Genomic DNA, 23,318 nt, shown 5'->3' with positions numbered 1-23,318 from the left:
ACTGTATTTGCTCGATTACAAAATGAGGTTTTTTCCAGAGCAAACCATTGTCTTATATTCAAGGTCGTTTTATAATCGAACCTCAAATAGAGGTCTGACTACAAGACTAAGATCCAGATCCCCCGCAGCGCTGCATGGGACCTGGATCCTCCTCTCTGGCAACCGGTGGACGTCTGCACAATGCACACAGACACCCTCCGCTGCTGCTGGCACTTCTATGACGGAGTGCGGGCATCATATGACCTTCCAATGCTCATTCACAGGGAGTATAAGGCATATCGGGGGGGCAGGTGTACATAACTGCGGGCAGGTGTGCATAATTTGGGGTAAGGTTGGCAAATAAAAATATTTTTTCTCAATCATAGTTTTTGTCTAAACATGAAAAAATATTTACTAGTGTAACTTTTTTCCTATAGGGTAGTCTTATATTCAGGCTTTTTCTTTTCTAAATTAATATTCAAATTGGGGGGGTCGTCTAATAATAGAGCAAATACTGTATTTTTCTTCTTCTGATAATTTGCTATATATATATATATATATATATATATATATATATATATATATATATATATATATATATATATCTATATATCTATATCTATATCAGGCAGGTCATTTTAAAGTAGACTGTCTTACTATGTTTTGTGTGAAATTTTTATTTTAGAAAGTCACAAATGAAATTCTGAATAAATGCACCCTGATAATTTCATGATGAAAATATGTGCAAAATGGTGAGAGACAAAATGTATTGCAGTAAAACATTTACGGAAGACAAGTACAGCGGAATATGTTTGGTTCATATTTCAAATGTGCAGATAGCAGGGTCCATTGCAAGTGAAATATATCATGTTATCCATACATAGTACCCCAAAAATATCAAAAGCAAATGTATAGATAAAAAGCAAAGCTTACCCAGAGTGCACCCTTATCATTGTGTGTCTACAGAGGTAATGGTGTTTAGTGATATCGATTAACAGAAACCGACAAAACTATGGCATAAGATATAGGTAGTTGGGGGGGGCATGTTTTCTGAATATGTATATATATTTAAATCGGGTCACTTGGTTCCATTTGCCCCTTGGACCAGAACTTACCAGAATTTATTTGTAAGCACACAATGGGTCAGGAGTGCTTCAAGAAGGCTTGAAGAAAACTGATCTAAAACAAAATACTTCCACGCTAACTTTTCCCCTTAATTTACTTGGCATCAATGCAGTCATTAAAGGGTATTTTATTTACTGTGGTGTGTTTTATACTCGGGGGGGGGGGGGAAAGCTACTCAATACTGTACCTTAGTCTGTTTGTGTAGGTGTCAACACAAGTTTTCATTTTGGCCAGCAATGTGCCCACGGATGCTTGCGATTCTGACTGCTCCTCATCGTCTTCTCCATTACCTCCAGATAGTGGCAAGAGCAAAGGTACCAAGGCAACGCAGGAAGCAATGGCTCGGAGCAGCTCCAGGAGAGCCCGGTATAATGGAACGTGTCTGGCCATATCCAATACTGTAAACACAAAAAAGGCCAAAGTAATGTACCAGTGTTTAAAAAGGCCGATTGAACAACATGTGCACTAAGCACAACACATTCTAAACAGCTTACGTTACGGCCACAGTAGTCTCCCTAGTGAGATTTTTTAAATCTAGTTATTGAATCTCCTAGTGAGATTTTCAAAAATACTATTGCTCTGTTGAAACAAACATGTAAAACAGTAAATTAAAAAAAATAATAATTACTGAGCAGCTGCAACCACACGTTCATTAAACCCCCCCCCCAAAAAAAAACAGGTACAATGACCGTGTAGGTCACGGATTAAACAATGGTGTTTATTCATTGAACCGTGAGTTGGGGTGGATTTGAGGTCAAGTGAACCATTTCGTTTCACCAACTAATTTTGCCGTCTGATCCATTGAAGCTCTTCACAAGAGCAAAAGGGCAAAGTTGCAAGGGGTAAGGGGTCAATCGGGATTTTTAACATCTATTGACAGTATTCAGGTATTTGCAATATTTTTCCATCAGGAAGAAATATCTAGTATTGGCTATATACAGTCACATTAATGTCAACTTGGTGACACCACATCATCATGTCTTGTGGTCATATTGATTTTAGAGGATAGAAGTTTGTAATTGGTAACCATTTCAAATCTCAATGAGCAGTAAGATATGACCTTGCGCGAGTCGCTATTTTCCACAGCCTCACAAATTACAAGTCATGAAGAGAGTATGGATTACGGACATAAAGAGAATTGGCACAACATACTATACAGTGCGTAACGGTTTTATTACTGGCCGTTGAATAGCACACAATGAATCCCACCAGCGTATACCACTATCATTGCATTAGAAGTGACACTTTGCTGCTTTAAATTGAGTTTCTTTATAATCATGACCAGAAAAAAAAAATCAATGACAAGCAGAACAAGTAATAAGAATATTGGCACATTTCTCATAGATCTCAAAAAAAAACCAAACAAACAAAAAAAAAACAACAACAACAACTTATACCTGAGTCGGTATGCAAATTCTGGTGTATTTTTTTTTTGTTTTTTTCCCCCATACAAAGCTAGCAGTAAAGAAAAAAAATATATATATTGTTGGTAGCCACATCTCCAAGACTTGCTACACCTTAAGAACAATAAAAATGTCTTTTATGGACAAGGATTGTTATTAGGGTATGGTCATACACACTCTTCCTGACTGCGGTGGGATTTTTTTTCTGAAACTTGGCTTGGGAGTTAAACGAGCACTACAGCCCTATTTCATGTTAAATTGATATTGCGCAGGCATTCCTTAGTTACTGGACTAACTAAAGAAAATTAGACTTGTGTCTCATTTAGCTCCTCCCCCATCTGTCGGTGCAGACAGCAGGAAGCATACCTCAATATGCCGTTTCTACATTATCAGTGAAACTCTTATTCCAGCCCATGCAAAAAGGACTCCATCCAGCTTTAGTAATGTTGGTCTGCACTGTTCTTTTTAAGGGAACGTATCATGTAATTTGTACATATATTCCTCAAACACCCTACAGAGCTGATCCTTTACGGCGATGCTAAGTCCACGCTCATAACGTACCTTCTTAGTGATTAACATCGAGGCACTGTTTATCACAGCAATAAGAGCCACCAGCTTTCATGAACGCTATCCACAGAAACTTAAATGCATTGAACCCTTCCCAAACTATTTTTATTATGGTTCAGTAGGGTTAATAAACCAATGAAAATTTTCCTGTATAGTTGCATTAAAGGTGTTGCTGACCTATAGAAAAAAGGATACGCTATAAGTAGTCTTAAAAACTAACCTTATGCATGTCTGCTAAGCACCTAATTCCTCAGTGTTTCCATTGAGTTACCATTCGTAAAAATCCTTAATTCTCAATACATTTTTGTACAGTTTTCTCCTGCGTAATGCGAACAAGCCATAGCCTCTCCGCACTACAAAGTGCTAGATTAAAAGCGATCGTTCATGTTAACAGAGTTCTGAAAATGAGGTACGCCATGTTCATATTTTATTCCCGATCCCTAATACAAATTGATTTAGCCATTAGCAGCTTGTTCTTTCTGCAATAGAGGGCGACAGGACAGAAAATTACCTATGCAAAAATTGAAAGTTCTTTTCACCTTGCCTCCTCTCATTAGTATCCGCTAATGAACACATTAACCCCATGAAGTCCACTGGCTTAACAGCAAAAGTATTTTAACCATACGGCAGGGAATAATTCCCCCGTCAGAGGACAACTAACTGTTAGGAAATCAAAAACAGTGGCGGCAATTTTGATGCCCCCAAAAGTGTTCAACGTGCAAATCAGTATCTTGTTACCGCTCAAAAATAGGCAACAATGACTTTAAACAGGAACCTTTTTGTGTTGTGAAACTCAAACAAAAACGTTTGTAAACAAAGTGCCTTGAAAGAGCAATAAAGGTCAAGAATATTACTGTTCATATGTCTATAATGCATGCTAAGCTGTTTATGGAAGCCCAGTGCCCCCACTGGGACGAGGTTATACACATTACTGTTGGGTAGAACCAGGATATCATCTAATGGTAAGGAACGCCTGACATCACATTACCAATAACACGCACATAAACAAGTCTTCCAGTAGAAGCCGTAGAGGTTAATAGGGTGAGAGAACTTAAACCCTTAAGGCTAGGAGAGGTAATATCACTCTATAATAGAGTGTTTAGCAGTCTTTGTATAGCTACCCAACACACAGGGTTGGGAGGGGGGTTAGAGAAAAAAAGAAAAATCTTACCTGAGAATTCTTTGCCTTGTCATTTCCCGTTAGCATGAAGAGAAGATAGTTCTGCCTATTCAGGTAGAGTAGCAAACTCTAAAATGCCCCAAAACTCCCCCTATCAGTAAATAATTATTGACACACTTTATTAGGATGGGCCTACTCCAAAGTTAACCATGTGCCTTAAAGAAGATTCAGCGAAGATGATTGTCCATACATTGTCAGCCCAAGACAGATAATTCTTCTGTAGCCAACATCTAACCTAATGGTGGTGGGAATCTTGCATTCTCCAGAAACAGACCAATTCCAAATCCTGAGCATAAAAGTTTGAAATTGTCGCATACCTTGCGGCTGTCATCACCCCCATTAACATCATCATCCATCTGAGAGTGCATCTCTGCTGATGCATAACAGTCTGGACCTTGCTTTCCAGAAGGAATCTATTCTCACTCCTAGAAACGTGTCCTGGAATGTTGAAGACAAGACTTCCCAAAAATGTATGATCCATCCTGGTTGCTGCTAATGAGCAATCATATATGGCACAATTGCCGGATCATGGAGAAAAACACTAAAAAAGCCCTCCCAAAGTGTAATGATTCCCTGCTCTAACTTGATGGACGGTACTATTTTCTCCTCTTCATGCTACCGGATATCACATGGAAAATATAGTTTAGGCAAAAAAAAATTATTAAAAAACTGCATTTATATATTTTTTCCTTTGTTAAAACTACAGCTTGAGTTAATATGTCCACTCTGTTACTTTAAGGACAAATGTGAATTATAAAATGTAACCTTTCTGAATTATCCAACAATCACCTATGTACAACTACACTGAAAGAGGTGAGAGGATGGTTGTATTTGATGTGTATTATATGATTGGTCTAATGCAGGCATGTCCAAAGTCCGGCCCGAGGGCCAATTGCGGCCCGCGTTCCGGACTGATAAGGCCCCCCAGATAAGTTGCCACAAATATAGATCTGTTTTTTTTTTTATATTAAAGGCAGAGTGATTTAACACCTGTTTAGATTTGTCATCCAAGTCACAAAATGAAAAGTATGTCTTTTCAATAAACTTTGCATAAAATAGTTAGTTTGCATTTAATTTTAATGGTTCAAAGAATGTCAGGCAAAATGGTCGGCCCTCGCACCTGTTCAATTCATCAAATCTGGCACTCTTCGAAAGTTTGGACATGCCTGATCTAAAGAAAAAGACAAGCACAGTGCAAAAACAGCATGGTCCTATTCTATTTCCCTTAAAATCACCTACAATGTTTCAAGATGTATTAAAAGAAAAGAGAACCGAATGTAATGGGCCGTTAAATAGATAATATTGAGCTGCACTAACTTCTTTTTCCAAATCGTTTAACATTTTGAATACAGCTTAATTGGACGAGGACGGCACTCATGGTTACATTCAAATCTCATAAAAGAGGGATTCCCCAACACCAATGTATGCATTTAATAAAAACGCCATTTGGTTTGCCAGTTACAGTTTCCAGATAATCTCGTAAGATTAAAGATGGCTTTATTTAATGTAACTATTGCGCTGCGAGAAGCAGGCTTTTGTGTAGCTCTTGCAGGTCAGCATCAAACGTACTGAAACGCTGTTCATTTTAAGGAACTCATTAACATTTGTGCTATGTGTATTAGGCGGGCACAGCGGGGGCATTTCTGGGAAGAAGAGAAAGGTATAGCCAGTATACTATACTGAGACACCACAGGCTAAAAAGCACAATACAGAGCCAGCTTGTCCCCGATTACATCCTTTAACCCCTTCGTGACAAAGGCTGATTTTACTTTTTGTACCCTTCGTGACAATGGCTGTTTTATCGTTTCTGCGGTGTTTGTGTTTAGCTGTAATTTTCTCTTAACCCATTTACTAAACCCACACAAGTTATATATTGTTTTTTTCAGGACAAGAAGGGCTTTCTTCAGACACCAAAATTTTTTTCATATGATGTAATTTCCTATAATAAAAATAATAAAATATGACGAAAAATTGAAAAAAAAACACATTTTCTCACTTTTATTTGAAAAATCTTTTATTCATCATAAAAAACTACTGAAAAAACCTGCTAAATAGATTCTACTATTTGTCCCGAGTTTAGAAATACCCAATGTTTTTATGTTTTTTTGCTTTCTTCTACACGTTATGGGGCAATAAGTACAAGTAGCGTTTTGCTAATTCAAAACCATTTTTCTCTGAATCTGGTAATTCTGTCTCTATGTGGTATTTGGGGCATCTTTGAAGCCAGCAAATTAAATTTACCCCACCAAACCATATATTTTTGAAAACTAGACACCCCAGGGTATTTTAGATGCTGATAGTTTAACCCTTTCCATGCACTAATCCTACCACCAACCCTTGTCAAAGTTTGGGATAGTAATTGTTTTTGGTGTTTTTTTCACATACTTTGTACTTCAGGTGTGAAATTACAGCTCCTGGTATATGTTGCTGTCACACAACACCCAGATATGTGTCCAGCAACATCTCCTGAGTACATTGATACCCCACATGCATGGGTTTGTCAGATTGTTTGGGGGCAAAAGGGCCACATTTGGAACATGAGCAATTCAAATTCAGTAGGAATTTTACATCTGGGTAAAGAAAAATGCTTGTACCCAACTATCAGTAGGGACAGGTTACAAGAAAGCCTGGCCTATCTCCAAGAAGGGATTTGATCTAGCACCTTAAGTGGTCCCTCATGCCACGGAATGGACACAGGGGTCACTTGACAGTGCAAATAAAAACGCTTAAAAATGGTGGAGCAAATAAAAGCTAAAAAACAGTAAATGTAACAAAAAATTAAAAAAAAATACAAAAATGGAGCAGGAACAAAAAAAAAATTAAAAATGGGAAACTGTGTGATACAGCTTGAAGCAGTCACCGACACAGAGTGCAGGTTTTCCAGGGCAATCTGGACAGTAAAATGTGGTGTCCTTTCTTTGCCCCCTGCTGTAGCATACCCTGCATCTCTTTTGGGGATTCTGCTTCTTTGCTGTAGGGGGGATTTTAAAAATAAAATGGGTAGCCCCAATTCTGTTGGTTCCCATCACTACTTGGGGACCAGGTGCATCACGGTACAAGATACCTGAAATTACTTCGAGCTGAAACTGCAAAAAAGACAGCTTCAGCCCAGTGTCTGCTTTTTTGTGCAGCAAAAAAGCGTTATAGGTTGCAATTTGCATTAGATAAATTGCAACCTTCTTGTACCAGGCCTTTGTCTTCCTCATAATGAGGTAGGGCTGTAGGAGTTGATCTGACTGATGCACACTGGCTTTGTAGTGACCCCAGCTCTGCCACGGACAGAAACCTCCACGGTTCTCTCATCGTGGATGGTGCTCAGCATGCACACCTCTTTTCTGTCCTTGAACTTCAATGCCAAAAGCTCCTCTTGGCGTAGAGCTGAGGTCTCCCCCTTTCCTAGCCGGGTTCGTACCAGGCGTTGTGGGAAACCCAAGCGGTTCTTTTTTATAGAACCGCAAGCTACCGTATCGAAACAATACAGCAGCTTGAACAAAGGGACGCTTGTATAGAAGTTATCTACATACAAGTGGTAGCCTTTGTTCATAAGGGGGAATATTAGGTCCCAAACAATCTTGGCACTGGTGCCCAGATGATCTGGGCAACCTGGAGGGTCAAGGTAGCTATCCTTACCCTCGTATACCCGGAAGGCATGAGTATATCCCGTCTCGCTCTCGCAGAGCTTATACACCTTCACTCCATACCTGGAGCGCTTGGAAGGAATATACTGCTTGAATCCCAACCTTCCTTTATATTTCATTAGGGATTCATCCACGCAGATATTCTTTCCAGGTGTATAAACCTCTGGAAACCTGGCAGCGAGATGGGTAATCAGGGGGCGGATTTTGTACAGCCTATCAAACTGGGGGTCCTCCTTAGGGGGGCACAGGCTGTTGTCGCTAAAATGCATGAAACGAAGAATCATTTCATACCTTTGCCTAGTTATAGTTTGGGCAAAAATGGGGGTACTAAAGATGGGACTGGTGCTCCAGTAGGAGCGGATGGAGGGCTTTTTTATAATGCCCATTAACATTGTGAGTGCCCAGAATTTAAGAAATTCTGGCACGTCAATGGGAGTCCATGGCTGTTTTGCCCAAAAAGAATTAGGGCTAGCAGCACGGTGCTGCTGGGCATAAATGTTTGTTTGTGTGACAATGTCTCCCAAGACATCGTCTCCCAAAAAAACCTGCACAAACTGCAGTGGAGTGAATCCTGTAACATCAATATTGATGCCAGGAATTCCAGAAAAAGGAGGGATAGCTGGCTTGTACCTATTAGGCGCTACCCATGCCTCTGGTGCACTGCCACGACTACGTGTGGTAGGCGTCCTAACAGCCACAGATACATCACTAGATGTATCTGTGAACTGACCAACGTCAAAATCTGACGCTGTATCAGTGGCCTCAGAATCTGTGGCCAAAAAGGCATACGCCTCCTCAGCCGTATACCGCTGCATGGTAAGAATTGCAGCAAAAATAGTGGGGAAGGAAAGGGTTAATGGCTATAATAAAAAATAAAAAAAAACCTAAAAAAAGTAAAAAAAAAGTAAAAAAACATGTAAAAAAACATGTAAAAAAAAAACAAACCCAAAAACAATTGCCACTATGCAAGATCACTGTTTATGCAGTGATCAATGGCAATGAAGGGGTTAATATTATATGGGTGGCTCTTATAAGAGCCTTTGGATCAATATATATATATTTTTATTAGGGAATACCTGAAATACCAGAACACACCGATCTGTCTCTCTCCCTCACTAGAAGCAAGTGAAGGAGGGGGGCAGATCCAATACTGATCAAAGGCAATGTTTAGAAAACATTGCCTTTGATTTATCAAATCATGATCACTCTTATGAGTGATCTGACCACTAGGGGTGTTATTCACTGGATGTCCATGACATCCAGCAACACCCCCCCGATGATGTCAGCAGGCTCCGCCCCCCGGCTTGATGGGCGCCGCCATCTTGAAACACCGCGTGTGTTTCGAAGACACCGGCACCGGGAAGGTAAGTTGAGCATTTAGGAAGCGATCGCGAGTCGCTTCCTTTGCTAAACAGGTGTTGCAAAGATGCCTCGATACTGAGGCATCTTAGCAACACCAGCTAAGCAAAGGAAGCGACTCGCGATCGCTTCCTAAACCCGTTTTTCGGCGGCGGGCGCCGCCATGTTTGAAAGACGTGCAGTCTTTCAAACATGTTTTTTTTTTGCTCCTAGGAGCGATCGGGGGGGGGGCGGGAATGTTTTTTTTGGTGTTGCTCAATGCCTCGATGTCGAGGCATTAGAGCAACACCGTTTGAGTGAAAAAATCGATCACGGATCGATTTTTTCACCCGTTTAAAGGCGTGCCGGTCCTGGCACGTCAATTGTCATAATCGTCACGATTTTCAGTGACGTGCCCGGACCGGCAATTGTCACGAAGGGGTTAAACTCCACTCTGCTGCTACGCACGCAGCGGAAGGCTCAGGTGCTGTTTCCTGAAAGACTCTACACTTTGCGAACATCTCCCACCATTGCTAAATAATTCAGTACTGCAGGCATTCCTAGTTCTCCTCACTGCACCTTTCCAAACACATGAATAGAGTCTGTGCGCTGCCGGCATTCATGTCGGTTCCACAAGCTTTATGCTGTGCTGCATTTTAAAATCATAAGTCACGACTCTTTTGCCGAAAGGTTTTCCTCTGCGCGTGCCTTGCTTGCCTGACAATTGCCTTCCTTAAGGCCCCATCAATGCCCATCAACAGTCACAAAGGGCTGGCTGAGGATGATGCCGTGTTGGTCTCATGTTTTTCCTTTACCTCCAAATAGGCAGAGAGAGAGAACTACAACATAACGCACACATTTATTGAAGTTCTGTATCGCTAATGACTTTTCCTCCCAGAAACACCGATTAAGAGATGACATGTAAAAACATTATGCAAATAAAAAGCAAAGAATCAATGAAACATATAAATAAATGGTTTGGAGAAGCAAAAGACATACTCCAGACATCATAGTCACTTTAATGATTTTTTTGCCCTTAAAAATCTAGAGGGAATCATCAGAAATATCCATTTCCCTACAGCAGTCTGGTTGGATAGGGTGTGCGCTGAGGCTCTGCACTTGCGGAATACCTGGATAACAAAGCTGATTGGGAGAAGAGGACGAAAAAAGGAGACACAAAAAGGAGACAAAAAAAAGAGACGAAGAGACAAGAGAAGAGCTGCAGAAAACAAGACAGGGACACGGAAGTGGTTGGCGGAGAAAGTAGACAGACATTGACATAGAATCAGGGTGAGAGGGAGTGAGTGCGAGAGCAACGAAAGCAAACAGATTTTTTTGAGCTTTGTTTTTCTTCGAGCAAGTATGGTATATATACATATTATATACACACACATATATATATATATATATACATATACTATTATTCACTATGAAGTGCCAATACTGGCAGATTTCTCTAGGAAAAAAAGCTGAGCAGGCCCTGTAAAATATGAGTGAGGAGACTTAGACCCAATATAACAGATTGCACTATAAAAAGGGCCAGACAAGCTCTCCCTTCAGCCGAAACTCCCTGGGATCATAATGTGTAGTGAAGTTAAGCAGTTGAAACCACAATGCAGACAGTCTTGCTCTAATTTGATAGTTGTCCGTGTCCTAAGCACGAGGATAAGCATTTATATATGGTAAGTTACTCTTTATTTTGTATTCATACAGGGTCTCTAGGTATAGCCAGTGTTTGCCTCTATATTGGAGTATAGGTGCAACCTTCCGCTACATATAATCTATCTTCTTGACAAGTATTTTTGGAAGGGGGGGGGGGCAAGATGTTCCTTGAACTTGAACTATGAGAAATGCATTCAATGCTAGCTCAACCAATATCGTTATCAGGGCCGGCCCGACAATGGAGCCGAGGCCCCTTTTTTTTTTTTAAAGCGAAAGAGAGAGAAAGGGGTGCCGAGTGGTTTTCGCTTACCAAGCTATCAGTACCCGCTCGGCGCCCCTCTATCCTCTGCGGCGAGTCTCTCCGTTCGGTCTCCGTGCCGGCTTGTAATGCTGAGTGCCGGAAATCTTCCGGCACTCAGCATTACAAGCCGGCACGGAGACCGAACAGGGAGACTCGCCGCAGGACTGCTGAAAGGTGAGTACAAGGGGGGGCAGGGAGAGGAAGGGTAGATAATGGGGGGGGGGGCAGGGACGGAGGGAGAGCAAGGGTAGATAATGCTGGGGGGGGCGGCATTTTAAGATTCGCCCCAGGCGGCATTTTGCCTTGGGCCGGCCCTGGTTGTTATTTCAAACGATTCACTCCAACTAGAGGAACTTTTTAGCAGTACGGCTTTTGAATCCACACAAAGCACCGAGATACCCAGAATGTGGTTAGCAGAATATCAAGTAGCCCGCTTCGTAATTGGGCGACGCTGCTTCTTGATGGAGCCTGATTAGCTATTAATGTGCACTTCTGCAGACTAAATAATACACATAGGCTCTGACAGTTTGGAAACACTTGTGAGATGTTACCCACTTACAGCTACAATCTCAATAGCCTCATTACATTTCACTGTTTTCATAGATCTAGAAAGGAGGTGGAACCACGGGCAGCGCATGATAAAGACGGCTTCAAGACCCACAATCAACATTAAGATTGTTTTGCGGTTGTTAATGTCATTGAGAACGCACTTAAGGGTCTTATTGTTCACACACTAAATATGTTGCCGTCAAATTAAAAAACAAAAACATGATCTATACCTTGTGGTTTTCCTTTTTAAATCAGTTTAGTGGCTTTTAGGGCTGCAACTAACGATTATTTTCATAATCGATTAGTTGGCCGATTATTTTTTCGATTAATCGGATAAAAAAAATATTAAATTTTAAGTAAATGAAAAATTTACAAAGTAACGTAGGATGTAAAAAACAAACAGCAGAATAAAAAAAGCTTTGATAAAAATGCATTTCTTGTTTTTATTTCCCAACCTGCCCCCCCCCAGTTATGCACATTTGAGCCCAGGATTGCCACACTGCCCTCCCCACATATGCCTTATATACCCTATATGCCTTATACCCCCAGATATGTCACTCTGTCCTCCCAAGGTATGCCGTATACCCCCCTGATATGCCATAGTGCCCTCATAGATTTGCAGACTCGTTCACAGACACCATACTTTTATAAATAAGTACTGGGTTAATCTTCACTGCCCCCAGGATTTAGATTCCCCTCAATTTGCCCCCCTTACCTCTAACTGCACCTCAAGTTAACCTTATTAAATTAACCCTCAGTCCTCAGCATTAAATTAACCCTGAAGAGAAGACCCCATTAACCATAACTGCCCCTACATTAACCCTAAACACCCCATCAACTACAAATGCCCATAAATTAACCCTAAACACCCCATTAACTATAACCACCCCTAAATTAAACCTAAACACCCCATTAACTATAACCACCCCATCAACCACAACTGCCCTTAAATTAACCCTAAACACCCCATCAACCACAACTGCCCCTAAATTAACCCTAAACACCCCATCAACCACAATTAACCCTAAACACCCCACTAACTATAACTGCCCCTAAATACCCCACTAACTATAACTGTCCCTAAATTAACCCTAAACACCCTATTAACTATAACTGCCTCTAACTTTCAGCAGCCCAAATATTAATTTTATACTCACCAGTTAGATGAGTTCTTGGCCCCGCCCCTTTCTCCCTGTCCCTCCTTGCAGCCAATCGGCAGCGACTGCAGGGAGGGACTAGAAGAAGGGAGTGGGCGGGCCAATCGGCAGTGACTGCAGGGAGGAACTGTAAGTAGGAGCTGCTGCTGTGAGTCACACTAAACGGCTTATAAAACGAGGGATATTTTTCAGAGCATTTGCTCTGAAAAATACCTCATTTTATAATCGATAAAAATCGATTCAACTAATCGATAATGAAATTCATTGGCAACGATTTTCATTATCGATTATCAATTTTATCGATTAGTTGTTGCAGCCCTAGTTGCTTTGGTAACATTTATCTTAGATCACGTTGACTTTGCTTATGCTAATTGATGTTGTGTCCTGAAGTTGTCTTTCCCCACTTTACAATGGCCGCCTGAACCAAACACCAATCGTTAACTTGGCAATTTCATGAAGAGGATGATTAACCAAATGTTGATCGTTAACAAAAAGTTATTATGTTTGCTTACAGACTATGTATACAGAGTATGGAACTGCATGGAGGATTTATTAATTGTGAAAAATACGCTTTAAACGGCTGGTAAAACCAGGTTACCTCCCATACAGGAAATTATCTAGGAAATGTGACACAAGACCACATACTATCAAACTTCAAATATCACAGTTAGAATCCTATGGAAAGCCCAATTTTTCAAGCAAAAAATACTGCATTTATAAATTGTTTCAGCTATTTCTGAAAAATCCATCAAAAAACAAATTAGTTTATCTATAAAAAAGCCATCTTAAAAAAAAATAAAAAAAAATAAAAAAATTCAGTTTTAGTTATAGTATGTTTTTAGGGATTTTAATACGTTCTGGTTTTTGTTCTCTTAGCCCAATCACCCGGACACCCGTGGCAAACAATAGAATAGCTCAGTGATAATCACCCAGCCAGACAGATGAATGTCTACTGAGGAATGGACTTCATTAGCAATGCTATAAAATCGGGTCACTGAGCAGAGAAAGTCTCCCAAAATATCACATGACATCAATGACAATCTCCAAGTCCATAGATAAAGGATGTTTATGGGAACTTAAGGTATTTTAAGAAGCTGTTTGGCAGCTTTGGGAAAAGCTTGGCAACAAACATGAATTTTTCCATCGGCAACTGGATTTTTCAGGATCTATAGTAAATTAACCAAGCCTTACACAGAATCAATCCTAAGGAAGCTCTAGGTTCTTCCCAGGGTGGAAAAATACTTCATTTTATTTACAACTTCTTTCTAAACGCGTAATGAAAACCCATAGCTGCCTCATTGATCTCTTTAATTACCTACGGACTACAGCAATACATATTGCCGGGATGCAGAATGCAGTAAATAGTCCGATATTAAAATAGCATTTCTTGTGCTGTTAGCAATATCAGAATTTTATTTGCTGGAAGGAGGAAAAAGAATCGGCATCAATTATTTTATTATATAATTATCTCATTATTATTGTTGTTGTTTTATATAGCACCATCATATTCCACAGTGATGTACAATGGATTACAGCTTTACTCTGTGTCCACAGCGACATGTGAACAGAAGTGTATGTATGAGTGTGCGTGGGAGAGTGTGTGTATATATGTATAGGTAATTCTATGTGAATTTTGGAATGTTTCAATTATAACGTGATGTAGATTTGCTGCTGCCCGTAAGTATATTGTATTTTTGTATGCATTAATTACATCATACCATTCATGTGTAATTGGTATAATTTAGTTAGGTCTTATCGTTAATATTTGGTAGCAATGTAGCAACTTGATATAGGCATCGACATCAACGGAGATCATCTCGGATTATCTTCTTCAAAAGTACCACACATACGAAAAAGCATAAGCACTGGTTAACTTCCACGCTAACAATCAAATGAATCCAAAAGGCATTCCAAAGTGCTAATGGAAAAAAGCACGGCTCAATAGCGGAAAACCAGTTTAGCACACGCAATAAAATACATTATTTACGTCACAAGAGATCATGTAAATTGATTTTGTGTAAATTTTAAGTTCACCCGGACCAGACTGGTATTGAAGCAAAACTAGCAAAATGAATGATATGTGGGGATGGCTAATTACAAGGGAAAAAAAAAAACATGTAGCCTTGCAAATGATGGTGGTTTATGTGCCGGTCACAGCATCAAGCTACATTATCCTTCTCAGAACATATTGACGTGGACAATAATTGCTGTTCACGCAGTATCTGTCAATATATACTTCTTGTTACACGCACTTGGAGGAAAACTCCCTCACTGCTGCTGGTTCAAAACCACTCCATGGGATGTTCTACCCAAACACACGGTTCCAGAAATATCAGAAGTTTAACTTAAATTATAGCTGATTTCAAGCGGGAGCGCTCACCATTTTTAAGTATCAAAAATATTATGCTGTTTTTGTCTTTAAAAAGTTAGCTTTTGCATAGGAAAAGGTTTTCAGGCGATTGACTCCATTCTTGTTTTGTTACCTTAGCCCAATCTACTAAACCTGTGACCGATAACAGAATGGCTCAGTGTTAATCACGCAGCCAGACACTCTGACTAAAGAACGTCTATGGAGGAATGGATTTCATTAGCATTGCTATAAAGAATCAGGTCACTGAGCAAGGAAGGTCTCCCAAAACATTGCATGATCTCAACGGCAGCCTCCAGGTCTGCCTATAAAAGGACGTGCTTTGGAACAGAATGAGATAAAACGAAGGTTTTTCTCAATGCTAAAGTACATTATTGTGTGCAGCACTAAATGCTTTTCCAAGCTTCCACATTGGTTTGACAAGACTTAATTATTTTGAGATCACAATCTTATGTTTTACCACAATTAACATAACGGAAACATAATATAGTGAAACCTATGGGGTGTAGGCCTAGAAAGTTTTTATAAATGCAGACACGTGCAAAAGTATCTACTAGTCAAGTATTACATATTTAATTAGAATGTCGGACTCGCTCTTCAATCCATCATTTCAAATTAGATTTGGAAGCAACTTATATTTCAGCATTAATACAAGCTGCTGTTATACGTTTTAATTTGTGAGACTGGGTGCATGAGTATATCTCTGCACCTTTAAGTGAAAATCTTTGAAATTGTTAATATGTTTCAGGTGAAAGACTCCACTGACCGTACTTAAAGTCACTAGTGGCAGCCTGGCCCCTCAATTGAATATAGCTGTTCTTAAATATAATGTAACGATCTCAAAAAATTCAGTTAAAAAAGTATGGATACTGCTGGGTGTTAAAAAGGTTCACTGTGAGAGAGTGTGTATGTATAGTGTGTAATAAATGATATATAACTATATATTTCAACATTTCCTCCATGGAGGTTGAAGCTGCCATTTAAATACATAACCAGCAGAGGAACTGATCTCTAACAAACATCCCATCAATCACAATCTAAAGTGATTGAACAGAACAGCAGCATTTTATTTTAAACAAAGTTTGGTTTATCTACGCATCCATTTCAATGCCTTTTTATACAGCTTTAGTATGCTTCTGCTACATAAACCAGGACCACCACGGCAATCTCTGCAAGGGATGCTAGCATAAGAGAAACGTTTAATATATCAGCGGATAAGAGTATATATGCAATTCCGGTGTAAAGTTTGAAAAGTGACCCTATTGTCGGAATGATCTAATAAGCAGGAATACCACTGATCACTATGATAAAATGCTACTTTTAGATAAATTTTTTTCCACACAAAACCTTGAACATTTTATATCGGCTTCCATTCCTTGCTTGTTACACATTGAACTAAGCTACATGAGATGACCTTCCCAAGAATACGAGTAGGTCAAAAGTCCCTACGGACCCATGAGAAATTGTTAGAGTGCTTTGGGGTCTGCCAAACGTGAACCCTTACTGGCCTGCTTCATTTCACAGGTAAATACGGTGGAAAAGCCATCTGGAAAAGTGACTTCTCTATCCACCTTTCTTCAAAATGCGGCTGATCCATTGCGCCATAATTCTCAAGCATGGAAGGCCTAAATCTTTTACAAACAGAGGTTTTGCGTTTGTAATCCATTAAGTGATGGAATGTATAGAATTACATCCATGGACTTAGGCCTTCACAGGTAGTTCTTAATTTTCTGCTCCACTCATGGTCTTTATGCATATCCTTAAGGGAAGTAGCAAGGGCAAAGGCCAATACACCGGTTTCTGTGCTTCTGCTGAGCAACGGATATTTGCAATACTAAGAATACTGAATTAAAAGATCAGGCACCGTTTCCCTTGCCTGTTTTATTTTGTCACTAATTTATATATGTGTCCTCTAGCTCTCTATTTGAACTCACTTATATATACACACACATTGAAATCAAAATATGTCCCATCACGCCTTTGGAGAGTGGAAAGATGCGGTAATGAAGACATTAAGCTAAAAATGTAAATACAAGGAAAGAATCAACTGCACCTCTAGCAGTGACCTTCCCGGAAAAGGGTTAGATAGTGCTAGAGATCTCAGATTACCACCAATAGAGTTAAGAACCTAACAAGTGGATATGGCGTCTTTCTCAACGGATAGACCATGAACGTGTGTGTGTGGGGGGGGGGGGGGGGCGAGAAAAAAGAAACCTGAACGTCACAATACACATACTTTCTAATTTTCAGAAGGTTAGCCTGTGTAATTGCTTTCCATAAACAGATGCCTGAGGGACATTACAGTTCAGCCATCATCACTGGTTACTGCTCGATGACGCACGTACTGTGACCCATCTGATTTGGGTGGTGAGCTCGCTAGGAGTGACTATGAACAGAGGCAGTGCCATTTCTAAAACAATATGCCTGTCATAACAAAGCATATGGGGGGGGATTAAGGTAGGAACCGCTTTTCAGCTCAAGTGCCCTAATGTCACCATCCGTCATGTAGCCCTTTCTCATAACGTCCAGGAATAGGGTTAACTCTCACACCTCCCTCCTTCTGCTCTCCCTCCCTTCTACACGCACAAGCTACTCGCTGGAATGGTTGCAAGATTCAAATGTGCCTGGCCTGACAATGCTAGTGCTGCGCATTGTTATGCAACTCACTGTCTGGGAGGGCAGCTTGTAGCTTCTCTATTCTGCAAGTGCCAGGTGCACATATAGTCAAGTGTCACAGATCGCTACTGTAATGCAACTCCAAGCACGGCCACTTTGTTCGCCTGGTGGAGCTGGCTGCCGAGTTTTGCAATGTTCAGGAAGACGTCTGGGGATTATTTTCTTGTGATGCCTGCTTAAGGTGTGAGGCGAGTTCTGTTTGGGGAACCTCTTGCATTGGGAACCTCTTGCATTGGGAACACCTTCCACGCAAACTGTAATCGAGCTCACAAGACACGGACCATGTTACCAGCAGGGAGGCTTATGGGAACGGAGTGTGGCTTCCAATCTTATCTTAAGGGAAAACTGACACGGGGGAGTCAGCCAGGCAAATGAAAAGGCAACGCAAACAATGTGCATATTTACCACAGTAATAAATCATTCATCCCTTTAAACTCTACAATCAAAGGAAAGAAAAGACTGCGTGGATCTTAACAGAAGAGAAGCCTTGTGGAAAACTATTCACACGCTGTGGATCAATAGAGTAGCATCTTTTTTCCCCGTCGCCTGGATTCATTGGATTAATGATAGATTGAGGGTCCATGAATTTTGTTGCTCTTTGCCGTTCGTTATTTAAAGAGGAAGGAAACGGAGGGGGAAAAAATGCATGTATTCGCGCGTGTATGTGTGTTATGCTTCCCGTCAGTTTGCAAGGCACTTGATTTCTCTTTGTGTGAGGACATAGAAGCATGACTGATGCCAGTGTACTCCTGATGCAGAGTAGGGTAAGGAACAATTCCTTTTAATCATCACTTTCATATTGTAATTGTGCATGCTGAATGACAATGGGCTGCCAAAGCTTCATTAGTGAAAGCTTGGTGGAGTGAATGAATACACAGCCAGCAGCGGAGACAATGAATGACACAATTTACACCTCCCGTTAGAATTGCTTTGTCCTGTCTGTCACTTTCAATTATTAATGCAGCCCAAAAGCAAAAAAAAAAAAAAAAAAAAAAAAAAAAGTAAAAATAAGAATAAAAATGCCACTTGTACGGCAAGCAAACAGGTTTTTAATAGTAAGTATACGGACAATCAGGCTACGCTCATTTAACTTGCTGTAGAGTATGTATGAAAATGGAGGCTTATAGTGTAACAAAGGCATCAACAAGGCTGTTTGGATCCATTCGAATGCCCAGCACAGACACAAGTTGGATCCGGCTGCGCATTCCAGGGAATGGTAACCACCACATAGAATGAAAATACAATTCAAAGGCTGAATTCTGTCCACATACCACCATTCCCGGAGGGGGAATAGGGAACTACTGAGTTAAAAAATAAAAATAAAATACACAGGTATTTCGTGTTTCATGCTCAAAAAAAAAAAATAAAATAAAAAAAATAAAATAAAAAATATATATATATATTTATTTATTTTAACATAATATAGGCATTCTCATGTTTTTCACGGTTTTTAGGCCAATATACAGAGAATATATTTTCACTGGAGGGGCATCAGGCTCAAATTAAGCACTGCCTACTTGACAGTGTTTACCCACAAGGATTCAGATTTATTCCGAATCTGTATTCTCTGGCATAAAACATTCCGGGCATGGCTGGAGGGCTCTTAGTCTCTCCAGTGCTGGAGAGGGTTAATTGCAGATTCAACTCCGAGTATACAGATGGATTGCAACACACACAATGTATCAGTTTGTCAACAGGCAGGTTCATTACAAGGCATTGCACTAATTTCAATGGCATAACTTGCCATTTTCTGTACAAAGTCAGTTGAGTGCCACTGACCTACTGTACCCTCATTACTCCACGCATGTGTCCATACATTAAACAGTGCGAACCACATTAAAATAAGACATGGTATTTTAGACTGTTCTGGATTTTGCACTTTGTGGAAAACTGCCCACACTTCTAAGGAGCCATTTCTACCAGAATTTCAGGTCCTTTATGCGGTTATAACTACATTTTAGGAGTTATATGACCATGTTTACCTAGTTCACAAACGGCAGAGCAGATATAAGCTAAATGTGTGTTGTCCTACCCCTTTTTTTCTAGACAGTCTTCAGAGGCGTGCTGAAGACATTTCTGGGAAAAATGGTCACATCTGCTATCACTGCAGCAGCAGCAGAAGTGAAAAGGCAAGAGGAGAAAGAGGAAAAAGAGGAGTCCATTTTGGCCATGTTGGGAATTATAGGAACTGTGCTAAATCTCCTTGTCATCATTTTTGTTTACATCTATACTACCCTCTGACAGCCTTTACCTGCCTCGGAGGCGTAACAAGTGAGAGGTTAACGTAAACCCCAAGAGCTGGGAGAAAATGAAAAGTATGGTGGGAAAGAAGAAGACACTTCAAGAGATCTACTCTACGAACTATCCAATACATTCCAGAGCTAAGTGCCTAGGTGGATCGCGGGCAATGGGGCGCATTTGTCAATGTAGATAGGACTACAACTAAACAAGCCAGCCAATGAAAGCTGCACGCTCTCAATCTGGCTCCAATGAGAGGCCATAGAAACAAAAGGTAATGCCAAGCTACATCAATTCTTAAAGGAGCCAATATGATTGCTGTGCTACTGCCATAATATATCAGGAATGGATACAGGAAAGGATATTTGTCCACACCAATTTCCATCACATGGCATCACACTTTGTCATGAGTTCACCATACGATACACCATGAGACAACATGAAAAGACTCTCAATAATGCTTCCATGCAGGTACATCCATGGATGGATTTTACAGAACCACAATAAGGTTTTCCCCAAATATTTTATTTTTTAAATTCCCTTACTAAACTTGTTGAAATATCTTAAAAGGACTATTCTGCTTCTACTAACAAGTGAATTACACCCCATAATACAATAAAATGTTTTAATGAGATTGTTTTGTATTTTGCCAATGGGAGGACTAAGGTGACATGTATTTTGTTAAAAGGCTGTGCCTTGGTGCTTGGGGGATTCAAAGGTGTGGAAATCGGGTTAGAAATGTTTAATGAATTGAATGGTATGGATGGGATTGAGTAAAGACCACACTGGCCGCAAAAGCAAAAAATTATCGGAAGCCAATAAGAAATGTTGTAAATTCTGGGAATGTTTTTGTAGCATTGAAGAATTAAAATTGGCAGGACAGAACCATCTTCATTACACTTGTGTGAATATTTGTTTTAATTGAGCTTTTAGCTTCAAGGTGGTTTACAAAATCTTAAGGAGATATGGCTAAAAAAAAAATTCTCTCAAGAAAAAAAATCTTCCAGGAAATCAAGGGGTGCTTATATGCGTTTTTTTCATAAATCGTTGTCCCGATTAATATTACATTTTCTTCCTCAATATTCTTGAACTAGATATGTTAACCTTACCAGTATAGTTCAATAAAGTCAAAGTTCTTAAACCCCCACATGTGGCCAAAGACTATTACAACTTATAAGCAGAATACATACTCCTGTATAACATATAAGTAGGAGGCATATTCTTTTATGTGCAATTTCAATGCAATTTTAAAAAAAATCTATTAAAATAATGCTACCATGTGTAATTTACTTAGATGTGCATTAGAAAATTACACCCTTTGGTTAGCAATATGTTAAGTTGGTGTAATATGCCAACTTTCTGAAGAGCAAGTAATCTTCTTCAAGGTGATGTTTCACCTTTCAAGTAAAATTGAGCTTTAGAAACATACCTAGTACTGTTAAATAGAGAAAAACTTTCCCAGAAATAATTGTGTAAAATTATGTCTCATTCAATTACTGCTGGGTACATTTAATTGTCATGTGACAAAAGTAGACACTCATTGGTAGGTTACTGCCATATAAACTGAAAGGGCTCCTTAAATACAAATAATTTTTTTTTTTTTTTTTAAACATTAAAAGGGAAAACATGTTCTAAGGTTGAAGTGGACAGCACCTTTAAAGTAGGTAGGTTCTCGGGACGTTTGACTGGCTACATATTAAAAATGTCTACTACGTCCTGTCTCATTCAGGTTAAATACATCAATATCCCATAACCTGAGATGTATATGTGTATACTAATAAGCTGAACAGAAAGCCATATACCTACATAGTATAATAGTATACCTCTTAATAAAACAGTTCACAAGTACCTTCAAGTTTGTCTTTGTGGTAACCTGTTAGCAACAGGTATCTGGAAGGGCAGGGATGGAGAGCAGCGATGCTTTGTGCGGTAATAAGGTGTAAGAGCGCCGCATCTAAACACACAACCAATGTTCTCCTTCGTCTACTTTAGGGGGCACAGAATAAATACAGATAACACCTACCAAATGTAAATGGTTTCTTAACGGAGATTAGGTAACAACCCCTATTTAAATAGAAAACACATATTCCATATACTCTACAGGGACGTTTTACAGCATTCCGAAGGTTATATGTTTTATGCATCACTCATCGTCCATTATAGGACAAACCCTATTAAATTAGTGCTTTTAATAAGACTTTTCTATGAAAACTGAAGGTCCTATGTTGAGGGTCACAGGAGCTGGTATAGCCACTTCTAAAAGACACATGTAAAGGTTTGTCAAACTATATTTTCCTTGTGACAGCAGTAAAGGCGAGGAAAAAAAAAAAATACAACCATGTAGCTACAGTGCCCGAACCACAAAAACAATCAGCATGTTTGGTGACTGACTTTTACAAATTACAGCTTATTATCTAAATTTAGCTTTGGATCAAAATAGACATAAGGGGGGGGGGGCAAAAGTGCTATAATCACTCTGCATAAAGCAATAACACTCTAAAATATTATTCAGTACTAAACCATAGATGCCGAAAGGAACAATAGCTCATCTAAAAAAAAACTACATCAACGCATATATGAAAAGCCGTAACAACGGAAGGGTGACTTTCTAGTATAATCTCAAGAATTTTAATATTTGTCTAACTAGTCGTGAAACAGTTAGGCACCAATATATGTGTAAAGAAACAATAGGAGGCAAGACGTTAAATGAAAGAAACCCATCTATGGTTCACCTTGGTTGGTTAGGTCCAGCAAAGTGACCTGAGCAGGCCCTCTTAAAGTCACTTCCTCCCGCCCAATCTAGTAAATCTACACAGTAGAGTCAGGTTCGTACGACATGCATTATCCACCTTTCCAAAAAAATGTGTGGACTGGTGAGGTTTAGCTCAATGTTCCACAGAAACATCTTAATTATAAAAGCGGACATTTTGTTTTATATGTATTTTTTATAATTGCACATATAAGACACACAAAAGTCTGTCAGGAATATTTTATTTAACTGTGTAAAGCTCAGAGGTTTATGATGTCAATGCCTGATGATGAAGATAGGAGTAGCCATTACCAAAACCGTGTCAACTAAAACACAGCTCTGGGTAAAAATATTATTGTATGCACGTTTGACAAAAGAAATTGGGAAG

At 39.6% G+C, this 23,318-nt stretch overlaps 1 protein-coding gene and 1 non-coding gene across 2 annotated transcripts in view; both read right to left on the bottom strand.

Annotated features, from left to right (window-relative positions):
* The window catches only part of LOC149289949 (dual E2 ubiquitin-conjugating enzyme/E3 ubiquitin-protein ligase BIRC6-like), a 130,276-nt gene that overhangs the window by 19,439 nt on the left and 87,519 nt on the right, over positions 1-23,318 (bottom strand). Inside the window, exon 66 of the mRNA XM_089490159.1 lies at positions 1,292-1,502. Coding sequence (XP_089346285.1) covers positions 1,292-1,502 — 211 coding nt within the window. The remainder of the gene's footprint in view (positions 1-1,291; positions 1,503-23,318) is intronic.
* On the bottom strand, positions 6,841-6,970 carry LOC149289950 (small nucleolar RNA SNORA35). Its single transcript, XR_016277306.1, has one exon. It is a non-coding gene; the product is annotated as a small nucleolar RNA SNORA35 (small nucleolar RNA).

This window comes from Sceloporus occidentalis, unplaced genomic scaffold (assembly GCF_023333645.1).
Source record: "Sceloporus occidentalis isolate IW3139 unplaced genomic scaffold, rSceOcc1.0.p SCAF_42, whole genome shotgun sequence".
In the NCBI taxonomy this organism is placed as follows: domain Eukaryota; kingdom Metazoa; phylum Chordata; class Lepidosauria; order Squamata; family Phrynosomatidae; genus Sceloporus; species Sceloporus occidentalis.
This window is presented reverse-complemented; position numbering and strand designations above follow the sequence as displayed.